The following is a 16163-nucleotide window of genomic DNA, read 5'->3' as shown; positions in this document are numbered from 1 at the left end:
CAACTGTCTACTAACGTTGATGGAAAGATACATTTTCAAGATGTTCGATGTTTTTGAACGGGTAGTATTATAGTCCACTAGACAGCTAATTTATGATGAATGATACTAAAGTCTGATTTTTACGGTAATATTGGCGTTCAAAGGAGACTCCTTATCCTTAAAATGCAAAGATTCAAAAAAACCGTATGTATACGTCAACGCGGAATTCAAAAAGGAACATACCAGTCAAATTTCATGAAAATCTATTTTTTTGTTGTTAATTAGTTTTAAAATATCAAAATTTAAAATTTTTAGTTTAGTCATTAGTTTTGAAGTGTAAATTGGACTTTTTGAAGTGAAATCTAACCTCCTTTTTTGAGACTTGTAAAAATTTGGGAGAAGACAGTTTTGGGCTAGCCTGTTGTCTTCTCCCAATCATATTATATATTTTAATTATGATTTGTGATTGTGAATAAAATAATAAATGAATAATCAAACCGAGTGCCGGTTGCACAACAGTCGGTTCAATTTTAACCGTGATTAATTCCTCAAGAAGCAATCAGAGAAGCCGTCTTTTCAAAAACGCCTGGTTCTCGTAAAGTTAATTACGGTTAAGATTTAACCGACTTTTGTGCAACCGGGCATGAGACTGATTTGCCCTTGAGGTATCCGAAATTGCTCTATGGTTGGGCACATGAGAAAAAAACAATTTTTTTGGTTAAGAGTGTGATAGTCATTTTTCATAGTTTGATCTTTACTGGAAATCGGGCATAATTCTCGCCAACACAAACTAAATAAGTTTAAAATGAGACTGAAACCATAGAGTAAAAATATAGCACAAGAAGATATCCCATGGTATAGGTCGTTTAAGTTCCAATTATCAAGCCAATATCCTGTTAACTCAAGCCGATTACTGGTGTCTATCATATTGTTTTGATACTGTATCATATTGTGATATGCCACGGTAAAGGACCGTTATGTTGCAAATGTGAGTGTTAATTGAAGCCGATAGTCCTAGTAGTTGTTTTTGGTGAAGCTATGTGACGCAGGTAGTCTCTCATACTGTGCCCTTCTTACACTCCCAACAACACACTAATCATAGACAGTAGTCGACAGTAATCGGAGAAGAAATTTGCAACATCAACGACCTATACCATGGGATATCTTCTTATACTATCTTTTCTCTATGATGAAATTCAAATGCAAAAATGTATCAGATGTTTTGAATTTTAACATGAGTACTTATAATTTGTGGATTCAAGTGAAATTTTTAATATTTTTAGTGATTGTGAAGGAAGATTTTTGTTTGGATTTGTATTTTAAAATCAACTAATCTGATAAATTATTGTAGTACATACATTTTTTGGAATCAAAATAGTGTGTGTATTAAGTTATCATTTACATAACCTCTAGACTGTGTATTCCAAATTAAGGTTTAAAGCAGTTTTGGGCGAATGCCTGTTGTTTTTACCTGCATTGTATCTATTGTCTTCTAATAATGAATAAATATTCGCTGAATAAAAGTTTAAATTTCTCAGGATATTTCTAAAACTGAGAAAATATTACTTGGTATAGTGCTGGACAGTAAACTGTTTTGGGATGATCACGTTGAATTTCTTATTTATTTATTTACCAATTCACTAGAAATTTACAAAATAACACTTATCAACTAATATACATTGGGGTGGCTGGAAAAAAGAAGCCTTGAGCTCCAGCCACGAATTCGAAAATATTCTTGAATTTCTCTGGCAAGTCACATTTTGTTTTGAGAAAACTCAAACTTTCACTTTAATAAATTATTTTCAAGTGACATCCGAACCTACCTTGCTCTCCAGTGGTCTCTGAATATTGCTCTGCTTCCTAAAGGGCGACGAAGCCAAACTCAGCTGACTGCAGCTTTGTTCAACTCCTCTGTGAATCCACCGTAAGTGGCCGTATTATCCGTACGAATGTTTCCGTAACTGACCGTAGCATCCGTACGAATGTTGCCGTAGTTATCCGTACGACTGTTGTTGGCCGTGGCTGCTCCATAGTCGACCGTACGATTGTTGGCTCCGTAATTGACCGTACTATCCGTACGAATGTTTCCGTAATTGACCGTACTATCCGTACGAATGACCGTACGATCGGTGTTAGCTGTTGCCTCGGCTTTCCCCAAATCCTTCTCCAACTCTGCTAAAAATTTAGCATCCAAAGCTTTAGCTACTGGTGAAGGGTCCAGCATATCTCCGCCGCTGGTTACTTGTGAGTAGTACCTATGAAAAAAAACAAAAAGATCAATTAAATCTATACTATAACTAATGTGCGAGTTAAATTACTTTTAACATGAAGAGGAGAAACCCATTTCTCCCTCCACAGTTTGTAGCATAGTCACAGACGGACATTCCTGCGCACAATTGGATGCGCCGTGTCATTTCGCTTCAGGTTCTTGTGATGAACAAATCTCCGTAACATACACAAACATATCACTTTGGAACATTGCCAGTGGAGGGGAGGGAAGCGTTACAAAGCTCTCTCACACAGACACAAAAGAAGGAGAATGCTGCTAGGTAGTGGGAGAGATTAGTGGAGGATAGAGCATCGGACCTCTCCGTCTTTGAGAAAGAGCCGTGTTAAAAGAAATTTATCTCGCACTTTAGTATTTCTGTGAACAGTAGACCTCACGCTCAGTAAGTTACATTGACCTGTTGTTATGTTTTCTCAAAAATGAATAAATAATTTATCAATTTAAAATGTCTAGAAAAAATCCTAAATAAACATAGAGCTTTCTTTCCTATATCGTACCGTGACGTGTCGTCCCGGAATGTGAGTGTGAGCGCTGTTATCAGGTCTGGCTGCAACTGTCTACTAACGTTGATGGAAAGATACATTTTCAAGATGTTCGATGTTTTTGAACGGGTAGTATTATAGTCAACTGTCTACTAACGTTGATGGAAAGATACATTTTCAAGATGTTTGATGTTTTTGAACGGGTAGTATTATAGTCAACTGTCTACTAACGTTGATGGAAACATACATTTTCAAGATGTTCGATGTTTTTGAACGGGTAGTATTATAGTCCACTAGACAGCTGATTTATGATAAATGATTCTAAAGTCTGATTTTTACGGTAATATTGGCGTTCAAAGGAGACTCCTTTTCCTTATCCTTAAAATGCAAAGATTCAAAAAAACCGTATGTATACGTCAACGCGGAATTCAAAAAGGAACATACCAGTCAAATTTCATGAAAATCTATTGCTGCGTTTCGCTGTAAATGCGCAACATATAAACATAAAGAGAAATGCAAAACCGTAGACTTGAATCTTAGACCTCACTTCGCTCGGTCAATAAAGGGAAGAATTGGCTTATACACGTACGGGATAGGAAAATTATGTTTGACGCATCATCACGTCTCAACTACTCAACTGATTAACTTGAAATTTTGCATATAGATTTTTAATTAATCGAGGATAGTTATAGGTCTTTTTCAATTCTTCAAGTTTGTTAAGTTTTAAAATCGACCCTTGCGGAGCACGGGTTACCTGCTAGTAAACTATAATATTTGTTCACTTTGAAATTATAACATAGAGAAAAGATAGCACAAGAAGATATTATCCCAAGCCTTGTAGAATTCATTCAGAGTTTGGAAGTTTTGTATCAAATAATGGCGTTGTTTATCAAGTTGAAATGATACTGTATCATGTTGTAGATGTTCTTGTTCTATAGTGAGGTCCACGTTATAATGGCAGTTTTTGATTAACATTGGTGTTGCTATGTTTGTCTATCATTCCACAGAACATATAGCGAATGTATCAAATCATAGTGTTGTGTATCAAGTTGAGATGATACTGTATCATATTGTGTTGATACTGTATCATGTGTGGTTGTTCTTGTTCTATAGTGAGGTCCACGTTATAATGGCAGTATTTGATCAACATTGGTGTTGCTATCCTTGTCTATCATTCCACAAAGCAGATAGCGAATGTATCAAATCATAGTGTTGTGAAGTTGAGATGATACTGTATCATATTGTGTTGATACTGTATCATGTTGTGGTTGTTCTTGTTCTATAGTGAGGTCCACGTTATAATGGCAGTATTTGATTAACATTGGTGTTGCTATCCTTGTCTATCATTCCACAAAGCAGATAGCAAATGTATCAAATCATAGTATTGTGTATCAAGTTGAGATGATACTGTATCATATTGTGTTGATACTGTATCATGTTGTGGTTGTTCTTGTTCTATAGTGAGGTCCACGTTATAATTGCATTATTTGATTAACATTAGTGTTGCTATCCTTGTCTATCATTCCACAAAGCAGATAGCGAATGTATCAAATCATAGTGCTGTGTATCAAGTTGAGATGATACTGTATCATATTGTGTTGATACTGTATCATGTTGTGGTTGTTCTTGTTCTATAGTGAGGTCCACGTTATAATTGCATTATTTGATTAACATTAGTGTTGCTATCCTTGTCTATCATTCGACAAAGCAGATAGCGAATGTATCAAATCATAGTGCTGTGTATCAAGTTGAGATGATACTGTATCATATTGTGTGATACTGTATCATGTTGTGGTTGTTCTTGTTCTATAGTGAGGTCCACGTTATAATGGCAGTATCTGATTAACATTGGTGTTGCTATCCTTGTCTATAATTCCACAAAGCAGATAGCGAATGTATCAAATTAAGATGATACTGTATCATATTGTGTTAATACTGTATCATTTATGGTGATGTGCCAAGGTGTAGGGCGTTTATAAAGCTTAATTTTAATTCAGATCTCACCTCCTTTCAACGCTATTATTCTGAAACACCCGCGACGTGTCAAAGGGATCATCGTCTGTTAAGAGTCCGGCTGACGTCACAGTGCTGCCGTCTGGCGGACAATTGGTGTAACTACGTGGAGTGGCCGCGCTAAACGCAGTACACGAAGCGGCCGCGCTAAAAGCAGTACACGAGCCGGAAGTGGCGTAGCCTGAAGACGAGTCATCCTCATTGCTATACTGACTGTCCCACGTGATATTAGACGCTTCCTCTGTAAATGCAACAACGACAAAACGTTTTTATTTCACTGCAAATAATACACCTAGATAACATATATACACGTCACTAGATAAGACCATAGAGAAACAATAGCGTAAGTAGATATCCCATGGTATAGGGCGTTTATGTCGCAACTTTTACTGTTATCTCAAGCCGATAGTCCACGTAGTTCTTTCCTGTGAAGCTTTATGACGCTGGTAGTCTCTCATATTGTGCCGTTTATACACTCTTACCCGGTCAAAACAGTAAAAATCGACAAGCCGATCACTGTTCATTATTGTCGAATTTTACTGTTTTGTTGGGGTGAGAGTGTATGAACGGCACAATATGAGAGACTACCAGTGTCACACAGTTTTACGGGAAAGAATTACATGAACTATCGGCTTGAGATAACAGTAAAAACTGCGACATAAACGCCCTATACCATGGGATATCTACTTACGCTATTGTTTCTCTATGGTAAGACCATAGAGAAAAGATAGCTTAAGAAGATATCCCATGGTTAGAGACACACGTCACTAACTTAGGTAAGACCAATATCCGAGCACCGAGCTTCGCTCGTTATTTTTATTTAATGATAAACAGAACACAATTCTCTAAAATTATCGTGTTTATATTCCACAGCTGGCTGTACGACAGCTTATGAATTTCGGGGATGCGATATTTTGATTTTTCACATACTCACTCGCTCACTCACTTTTTTACTATCCACAGCTGTTTCAGCCAAGGATGAATTATCCTTTTAATGTCGTTCATCGAGTTTTCCCAAGAATGAGACCTAGTGCAATCGAATCTTTATATCATAAACCTACTATGTTCCAAATTTCGTGAAAAACGTTAGAGTCGTTTTCGAGATCCGATGAAATACAAACATATAAACATCTAAACATCCAACTAAACATATTAACAGAAGTTGCTCGTTCAATAGTATAGGATACACACACGTCACTAGGTAAGACCATAGAAAAAAGATAGCATAAGAAGATATTCCATGGTTTGTAGAATTCATTCAAAGTTTGGAGTTTTGTATCAAATTATGGTGTTGAGAACCAAGTTGCGATGATACTGAATCATATTGAGTTGATACTGTATCATGTTGTGGTGATACTGTATCATATTATGTTGATACTCTATCATAATTATCCTACTAGTTTTGAGTACTAAGTAAAAGGAATTTGGTTATCAATTCGGATCTTAATCTTTCTAAATTCAAAATTAATAATTGTTTTAAGTGTTTGTGTTTAGTTTCAATGTGGAAATTAGTGAAGAATTGGAAAGTCGCACATAACCTTTATTTGGACAATTTATTTTATGAAATTGGGATGAAAAGGAGTTTTGGACTGTAGTCTGTTTCTTTGTCCTTGACTAGTCTACTATCTACCGACGGCTGTTGTATGACGCAATGATTATAACAGCTGATTTTTATTTTTTTGTGTGGCCAGCTCACAAATCTTCTCCCATAAGGATTACATGTAAACTTTGAAAGACCGAAGAAAAGAGTCCTGAAGTCGGATAATAAATTTGATAGGCCATAACCCTGGTCCTGAACATAACGAACACAACTAAAAAAATCAACAAATTTTGGTGCACACATAAAAAAGTTATTGAATGTCAAAATTCGATGCTCGATTTTTATTTTCATAGAAAATTATCTATATATATGAAAGCGAAATGGCACTCACTCACTGACTGACTGACTGACTGACTCACTCACTCGTAGAACAAAAAATCTACCGGACCAAAAACGTTCAAATTTGGTAGGTATGTTCAGTTGCCCCTTTAGAGGCGCACTAAGAAATCTTTTGGCAATATTTTAACTCTAAGGGTGGTTTTTAAGGGTTTAAAGTTCTTTTAGCATGTATATTCTTCTTATTCTCTTAATTTTAATTGAAAAAGGCCATACCATATGTTAATATAGAACTATAATCTAGAGAGAGTACCTCTTCGAAACTGTTAACTGGTAACTCAAATCAAATCGTTTATTGCACAAAAATATATACAGAATACAACTGAAAGGAAATTGACAACTTTGTGCTACACGTCGGCAAAAGAAAACTTGTACGCCGAAATTAACTAAATTAATAATTTTGTCAGGTTGGCATTAAGTTGAGTTTGTTAGGTTGGCACCAAGTTGAAGATTGAAATGCATTTATCGCGGAAAAATTGATTGGGCACTGCTACTTTAATCAGAGCTATACCTGGGAATATAATATTACTAGCCGTCAGGCTCGCTTCGCTCGCAATATCCGTTTACCTAGACGTTTTGTCTGGACCCCCGACTGGATCGTTCTAACATATGATAAAAATGCTCAAATGAAAAATGCAGGCGAGCAAAGCGAGCCTGCTGATCTCATTCTTGGACGATCCAGTCGGGGGTCCAGGGGGCGGAGCCCCCTGGCTAGACGGATATGGCGAGCGAAGCGAGCCTCACGGCTAGTACTTTATATAGATTTAATCCAGCTCGAGATGAAATTAAGTTTAAACTGGCACTGTGAAAACGGCACTTACAGAAAGTTCAACAGGAGTTAAAATTATGTAGAAGTGAAAAAACTAATTCATTATTTGTAATGTGAAAAAGTTTGATCATTGACTAACCTCCCAAAGTAGGCACATCAATCGGCTCGTCCAGTATGGAAACAGACGGCTGCGGACTCGCTTCACTCGCCCCACCACTGTGACCAACATTCGCGCCACTCTCACTGGGCGGCGACAAGTCAATCAACAGGTCGGTTGTCAAACTTTGAGACAGATTCGACGAATTTGCCGCACTTGGCAGCCCCACCACAGAATGCGGCCTACCAGGAGCCGGCCTCAACACACGACACTTTTCAGCCGATGCAACTTGTTGCCGTGCGACATTTTGTTGCGAGCGTTTGTTGCGCTTTTGTTGGGCGCTTGTTGCAGCAGCACTTTCGTTGCACAGTTTTTTGTAGTCGAACTGTCGTCCGGTGCTGTGTCGATGCAGTATGTAGTTACCTGTTTCTGTGACAAAAAATATTTCATTGATCTATTTGTACATTTTAAAACATAATGACAATAGTTGAAAAGGTAACAGCTGATAATTAGATAAAATAAAATCTATACATAAAAATCTGGTGTGGCGCACTCACACAACTTTCCTTGCCGTTATTAAAATTGATCACCGGACGCTAGTGTTACCGCGCATCTCTAGTCTACTTTTCAAAGATTTGAGCCAGCTGGTGACAGGGCAATAACGCTGGAGACACACATGAGGTCTGCTATCTCTTCATAGTGAATGATTCAATAGAATCAACAATAATTTGCCATTGAATAATCACATTTTCTCGAATTTAAAGCTTATTTTCAATTTTAGGTGAAAATGTTACTGAACATTAATTCTAAAGATTTTCATGCTGAATCTACTCCACTTGATTTTTTTCGTTTCAATTGTATCTGACGCCTAATAATTGGGAATCTATCTGCATTGATGGGGCGGAGCTCCTGAAATTTTTACAGATATGGGACTTGTGGCAGTTGATAGAGCTTATCGATGGCTATTTTAGGTATGAATTTGATCAGAATCGTTGGAGCCGTTTCCGAGAAAATCACGAAAAACCCTGTTTTTGACTACATTTTAGCCGCCATCTTGAATTGCATTTGATCGAAATTGTTCGTGTCGGATCCTTATAGTGAAAGGACCTTAAGTTCCAAATTTCAAGTCATTCCGTTAATTGGGAGATGAGATATCGTGTACACAGACGCACATACACTCATACACACACACACACACACACACACACACCACACACACACACACACACACACACATACAGACCAATACCCAAAAACCAGTTTTTTGGACTCAGGGGACCTTGAAACGTATAGAAATTTAGAAATTGGGGTACTTTAATTTTTTTCGGAAAGCAATACTTTCCTTACCTATGGTAATAGGGCAAGCAAAGTAATAATTCTGAAGTAACTTTTCAATATTTATTTATTACTGAACAAGGAAGACTAAAGGCATTGAGCCCAAAACAGTCTTCTTCACTACAATATTTACAATCGTATTAAGCAAGTTACTGAAAAAAATTAGTATAAATATTACTAAAGAAGTATTATACTAGTACCGGTAACCTGAAGCATGTTAATGAGGATGGACGAAGTTATCAACTTTTAAAATGTCATTTCAGATATAATTCTTGTTTCTCATAAGGTAATAATACTGAGGGTGATGCCAACATAAGCTCTTAGGCTTGTGCGCGGGTAATGAGTGAGAGGGATGATGATGAGAGATGACTACTACTTTTTAGATAAACGGGACCGACGGCTTATTGTCTCCTCCGAAAGACGGGATATCTAAACATTATTTCATTTATTCAAAAATACATTTTCAAATCGACTTGTCTACAGAAGTATTTTGTTAGAATGAAGAGAAAACATGGCGGCTGAAGATTGTTTACATCTGCACAGTCACTGTCAAAAAGTACAGATAATATAGTATTTATGGAAAAACTGACAACATTGCAAAGCTAGAAAGAGAGCGCTATCCGCTTTGTGGAATGATAGACAAGGATAGAAACACCACTGTCAATCAAACACTGCCATTATAACGTGGACCTCACTATATAGAAATCAATTTCACACTGAAACTCACTCTTGGCAGGTAAATGTCTCTCTGTCGTAGCAGCACTGTTCCACTGTTGTTCTGACGGCAGTGTTGACGGTTTCACCTGCACCGATGACGTCATGAGATCGGGCGGACACATAGGGTTGTTGAGGTAGACCTCGTCTATGGCGGCCGGACTCCCCCACGACTTGCCGTACGGGTCTCCGTGGCCGGTGTGGATGAACGAGTTGCTCAGTGGGCGCGAAATGTCTTCGGCCGCTTTTGGGCGCAAAGGGTCCACCATACATCTGCACAGAAAAGATTTTGATTGATTGAGTACTTTATTTATGTAGATTACAATATATACTGGCTTATACACTTATATACAATAGCTTACAGTACAGCAAAATTATAGATGAATTTACATAATATAGACTAAGAAAATAATTATTGAACTGTATATGATATGAAAACGCAATTTGTAATATAATAACTATACATAATAATCATATTGTTATGCATGTACATAAATTGGCGGAGCTTTGGACACATCAATGTCCATTCTTCGGAAAGAATATTAAAAATATCCTTCCCACACTAACTCTTTACCAAAAGATGGAGAGGGAGAAGGTGGAGAAGGAGAAGGTGGAGGTGGAGGAGAAGGAGAAGGTGGAGAAGAAGAAGAAGAAGAAGAAGAAGAAAAAGAAGAAGAAAGACGACGACTAGTTTACCTTGGGAACTGTCCAATTTCATAGGTGCGACAACTCTGCCCGACCCACCAGTACAGCTCGGGACTTCCATCTATCACCACCAGGCTATCACCCACGTTGACATCCAGTCGACTGCCACTGGATGGGTGACCGCTGCCGCCCCCCGGCTCCACCACCTCCTTACAGGCCTGCATCACGGGCGGCGGGTGACGGAGGAAGAACTCTCTTAGCGCGTCGAATGTGGGCCGGTCGGCTGGGTTTTTGCTCCAACACTGTCAAAAATGGACGCAAAAATAGTTCAAATGTGATCAGGGTTTCATAGTGAGGTTCACGTTATAATGATAGTGGAGAAAGATAGCATAACAACGTTGCCAAACCTCTGTCTTGTCAATGCCTCCTATAGACGGTAGCTGATACAGGTTTATCGATGTAATATTAACTGTTCATTCTCGTTTAAAGTTATCAATTATATTTTATTGAGCATATTATATTTATCAATAATTTCATAATTAAGATGATATGTTTTGTTAATTAATTATCAATTCTACATTGGTAAAAGACGATCTGGAAACAGCGCAAAGCGAGAAAGAGATAGCGCTATCCGCTTTGTTGACTGATAGACAAGGATAGGAATACCATTGCTAATCAAACACTATCATTATAGCGTAGACCTTACTATAGGATGAGTCAATCATAAAACTGTATTATTAAAAGTTTGTTTATCGGTGATTCTTCAAAATTATATTTTTAATATGTGAATATTTCCTATTTTAGTTACAATAATGTGAAATATTTCAACTATGTTTAGAAGCATCAAAATTTGAAAATCTACTTTGTGAAAATACTTGAGGACTGAAAATTTTGTGAATTGAAGAACTACAAGACTTAGGCCCGATTGCACAACAGCCGGTTAAATTTTAACCGCGATTAATATTTAACCGGCTTTTGTGCAACTGGCACTCAACCTATTTCGGACTATGTGTTATCTAAAATATCGGGGCACCGAGCTTCGCTCGTTATTTTTATTTATTGTTAAACAGAACACAATTCTCTAAAATGATCGTGTTTATATTTCACAGCTGGCTATATGTCAGCTTATGAATTTCGGGGATGCGATATTTTGATTTTTCACATACTCACTCGCTCACTCACTTTTTTACTATCCACAGCTGTTTCAGCCAAGGATGAATTATCCTTTTAATATCGTTCAGCGAGTTTTCTCAAGGATGAGACCTAGTGCAATCGAATCTTTATATCATAAACCTACTATGTTCCAAATTTCGTGAAAATCGTTAGAGCTGTTTTCGAGATTCGTTAAACATAAATAACCAGATATAAGAATAGCCAGATTTATAAATACAGAAATTGCTCGCTTAATATAATAGGATTTGGGAGAGGAATAGCACAAGGTTACCTCATTTTTCCTCTCCCTATCATTTTGATGATGTTCTTATTGTATAAATGAATAAGTATCTTTTGAACCAACCTGGAGTAGCATGTCGTAGAGCCGAGGGGGACACGTGTCAGGTCTGGGCAGTCTCTCTCCTTCTCTGTCTATTTTTCGCAATATTTGGGTGCCGTTCAAACCCATCCAAGGGTCCTGGCCGAACTGAAGCATCTCCCACACTGTCACGCCTGCAATACAAATCAATTTAAATGTTTAACAAAACCTGATACAACTACAAACAATATTCAAGATTCATGATTCTTTATTTGCCAGAGATTTTTACAATTTTTCAAACACCGACACTCCTGGAAGCGAAACGCCGACCCACCTCTGTGGGAAAAGGCTGAGAAGAGAAGAAGGATTACCGTAGTAGATATTATTAGACTGTAAGGCTCAACTCACACTTAGGCGACTCAGGTGGAGAAGAGACTGGACTCTAGTGGAGAGCATGTGTTTCCAAATGGTGACACTCAGACCAGTCGATTCTAGTCTCCGCGGAATTATGTCCTGTCTTGACGTGTCTGCGAGATATCGGTGTGTAAACAACTAATGGCTGTTTGGGTTGTTGTATCGACAATGCTATAGTATATTTCGCACCTAGAGCAGAAAATGAGATTTTTCCGGCTCGAAATCGGTTTTCAAGTCCGAGGCCGTAGGCCGAGGACTAGAAAAGATTGAGAGCCGGAAAAACATTTTTGCCCATGGTGTGAACGCTATTTTTCGCCACACACAAAAATAAACAATATATATGTATATGAGAATAGTTGTTTACTAAGCACTTCCGAAAGCAGAAGTGGAAGGTGATAGCTCTAGCAAATCTGAGGTAATCTGAATATCAGGAAATTTTCCAAGTATTTCTATTTTTTATTCTGATTTGTCTAAATAACCTAAAAGATGATGTTCAATTATGTGGGAGGTTGAGTTTATACTTTTTTATTCTTTCAAATGAAAATAAGATGATATTATTATAGATGTTTAAATTATTGAATAATGAACACAAATAATGAAAAGTTTTTTGATCACCTTTCTTAGTTCCATGTTAGCGGCTGGAAAGGGTACTCTTTTGGGCCTTGGCCGGAAAGAAACCTGTTCTGACGTCAGACGAGAGTCGTCTGCAAACAATGTCTTTCAGATCTACGTAGGGACTGGAAAACAGCTGCTTTCTGTGCAGTGTGGCGGAAATAATTTGTTGTAAACAACTTTGCTACTATTATCAAAAGCTTACAACGTTGAAAGCAGAGAAAAGTCTGGAAAAAATAATATGCTACTACAAGTTATCAATTGCATGCCTCACTGCATGCAATTAATAGTCCATACAAAAGCTGTTTTTTCAACAAATTAGATTGAGATACTGAATTGCATGCGTCATTGCATGCAATTAATACTCCACTCGACAGCTGATTTATGATGAATAATTCTATAGTCTGATTTTTACTCTAATATTGGCGTATGAAGGAGGCTATTTTTCCTTTCATATTATCCTTGAAATGCAGAATTTCCAAAAACCTTTCGACGCGCAATTTAAAAAGGAACATACCTGATAAATTCCATGAAAATCTATTACTGCGTTTCGCCGTAAATGCGCAACATATAAACATAAAGAGAAATGCCAAACCGTCGACTTGAATCTTAGACCTCACTTCGGTCAAAAAACTTGATAAACTGAAGGCTTAACTTGATGAAGTCTTGAAGAATTTAAAATGGGCCTATAACCATCCTCAATAAAATGAGAATCCATATTAGTCCGGGCGCAAATGTCATTCCGTGGTCATTTTTGAATAACAGTCGTGGAAGATGTCTCAATTTCGACTTGAATCTTAAGGTGAGTACAGAATTCACTTTTAATCAACTGATGCCCAGCTTTTTATATCTGTATCTTATTTTTTAAAATGAAGAAAAAAATATTTTTTAACAAACTAAATAAAAAAATATCTGTATCTTACCGTTTCTGTACAAATACAGATATAATCAGCTGATGAAAAGTGAATTGCTCGTGTTCGCAACGCGTAGATCTGTACACACCTTTAGACCTCACTCCGCTCGGTCAATTACCACGCGAACCATACATTGCCGATATGTCGTTACAAAGTCACGGCGGCAAAGCAACAGACCGCCTATTGTAAGGTCCAAGTTATAATGGCAGTGTTTGATTAGCAATGGTATTGCTATCCTTGTCTATCATTCAACAAAGCGGATAGCACTATCACTTTCTCCCTTTCATCAGTTGCCAGATCGTATTTTAACAATGTAGAATTAATCACTGATTGACAAAATATTTCATTTTCATAATGAAATCATTGAAAAATATAATTTATTGCATAATAGAATATACAGCTGTGGTTTTTCGTAAAGTTTGAAGTTTTTAGCTTAAAAATTTCTAGTTTCATTCAAGATTTAGACTTTTTGAATAATAATTATTAAGTTACTGTTTTAGATTTTTCGATTCTAGACTCTAATAGTATCTATTTGATTCAAAATTTGCTCGTTTATCTGAGTATTGAAGAGCGTAAATTGTATTTTGAAAACTGAGAGTGACACAACCAACATTTTGATTTGGACAGTGTAGTATAAATTGGAAATGGGACAGTTTTGGGCATGAGCCTGTTGTGCCTTTCCTCATGTTAAGTATGTGTAAACAATGTGATAAATAATTGATTATTTCAAACGAGAATGAACAGTTAATATTACATCAATGAACCTGTATCTGCTACCATCTATAGAAGGCATTGACAAGACAGAGGTTCTGCAACGTTTTTCTGCTATCTTTCTCCACTGCCATTATAACGTGGACCTCACTATACTGTAATAATGTGAATGAATGCACTGACCGAACATCCAGACATCGGAGGCATGACTGAACTGCTTGGCTTTCAGTGACTCGGGCGCACACCAAGGGAAGGGCACCTTACTGTGCTCTGTCATCACATAGCAGTTCTCCTCTTGTGGTACGGCTCGCATCAAACCAAAATCACCGATTTTCACCTGAAAATTACAACCAAATTTGAGGTAAAACTGCTAAAATTAAAAGAAAACTACAGGAATTATTATAGAGTTTATTATATTAAAGGAACACAATTTATCTTTTTGTGTAGTTGAGAAGTTGATATTGTGGTAATTATTCATATTGAATGAAAAAGACTAAGAAATTGTCAAAAAACCACTGATTTATTGATTATTAGAAAGACCGGTTTCGGTTATTACACCATTGTCAATCTCTGATAAATCAGTTTATCTGATTTACTGATCTATCAGTAAACTGATTTATCAGAGATTGACAATGGTGTAATAACCGAAACCGGTCTTTCTAATTATCAATAAATCAGTGGTTTTTTGACAATTTCTTAGTCTTTTTCATTCAACACAATTTATCGTAATCACCTGACAAACACAACCAAATTTGAGGAAAAACTGCTAAAATTACAAGAAAACTACAAGAATTATTATAGAGTTTATTACAGGAACACAATTTATCGAAGACACCTGACAAACACAACCAAATTTGAGGAAAAACTGCTAAAATTAAAAGAAAACTACAAGAATTATTATAGAGTTTATTACAGGAACACAATTTATCGTAATCACCTGACAAACACAACCAAATTTGAGAAAAACTGCTAAAATTAAAAGAAAACTACAAGAATTATTATAGAGGTTATTACAGGAACACAATTTATCGAAAACACCTGACAAACACAACCAAATTTGAGTAAAAAGCTACTAAAATACAGTAAAATTAAGGGTTGATAGAATTGGCTAACTCGGAACTAGCTGAGTCCATGTTAAACTGCCTTATGAATCAAAACTGCTCTGATCCGTGTAGTATTTATTCATATGGCAGTTTAACATGGAGTCAGCGAGTTCCGAGTAAGCAAATTCTATCAACCCTTAATTTTACTGTATTTTAGTAGCTTAATAGAGTATCACCACAATACGATACAGTATCATCTCAACTTAATACAAAACACCTTTCAAACTTAATACAAAAAGCTTTCAAACTTTGAATGAATTCTACAAACCATGTGATTTCTTTTTATGCTATTATTTCTCTATGATGAAAGAGGCGAGCGGAGCTGAACGATTTAAACCAAAGACATGTGTGACATCACTTTTTAATCTAGTTTAGTTAATGATTTAAAATCAATTACCTGTTTTAAAATTATCATCTGTTTCCAAGGATGAATTATCCTTTTAATGTCGTTCAGCGAGTTTTCCCAAGGATGAGACCTAGTGCAATCGAATTTTTATATCATAAACCTACTATGTTCAATATTTCGTGAAAATCGTTAGAGCCGTTTTCGAGATTCGGTGAAATACAAACATCTAAACAGAAGTTGCTCGTTCAATAGTATAGGAATATCGGGGCACATAGCTTCGCTCGTTATTTTTATCAACAGAACATAATTCTCTAAAATGATCGTGTTTATATTTT

The 16163-nt window shown here is 36.7% G+C and overlaps 1 protein-coding gene across 4 annotated transcripts in view; it reads right to left on the bottom strand.

The window, feature by feature from the left end:
• The window catches only part of LOC111063500 (activated CDC42 kinase 1), a 40764-nt gene that overhangs the window by 12079 nt on the left and 12522 nt on the right, over positions 1 to 16163 (bottom strand). For 3 of the 4 annotated variants that reach the window (XM_039441054.1, XM_039441056.1, XM_039441055.1), the window contains exons 7-12: positions 14563 to 14716; positions 11774 to 11922; positions 10309 to 10559; positions 9626 to 9885; positions 7606 to 7992; positions 4753 to 5002 (exon numbers count right to left, since the gene is read on the bottom strand). In XM_039441054.1, the coding sequence (XP_039296988.1) occupies positions 4753 to 5002; positions 7606 to 7992; positions 9626 to 9885; positions 10309 to 10559; positions 11774 to 11922; positions 14563 to 14716 (1451 nt within the window). Of the gene's footprint in view, positions 1 to 1844; positions 2235 to 4752; positions 5003 to 7605; positions 7993 to 9625; positions 9886 to 10308; positions 10560 to 11773; positions 11923 to 14562; positions 14717 to 16163 lie in introns of those variants that run through there. The other variant, XM_039441057.1, reaches the window with a different exon arrangement.

This window comes from Nilaparvata lugens, chromosome 14 (assembly GCF_014356525.2).
Source record: "Nilaparvata lugens isolate BPH chromosome 14, ASM1435652v1, whole genome shotgun sequence".
NCBI lineage: Eukaryota > Metazoa > Arthropoda > Insecta > Hemiptera > Delphacidae > Nilaparvata > Nilaparvata lugens.
The sequence above is the reverse complement of the archived record's forward strand: the minus strand, read 5'-3'. Positions and strand labels throughout refer to the sequence as shown.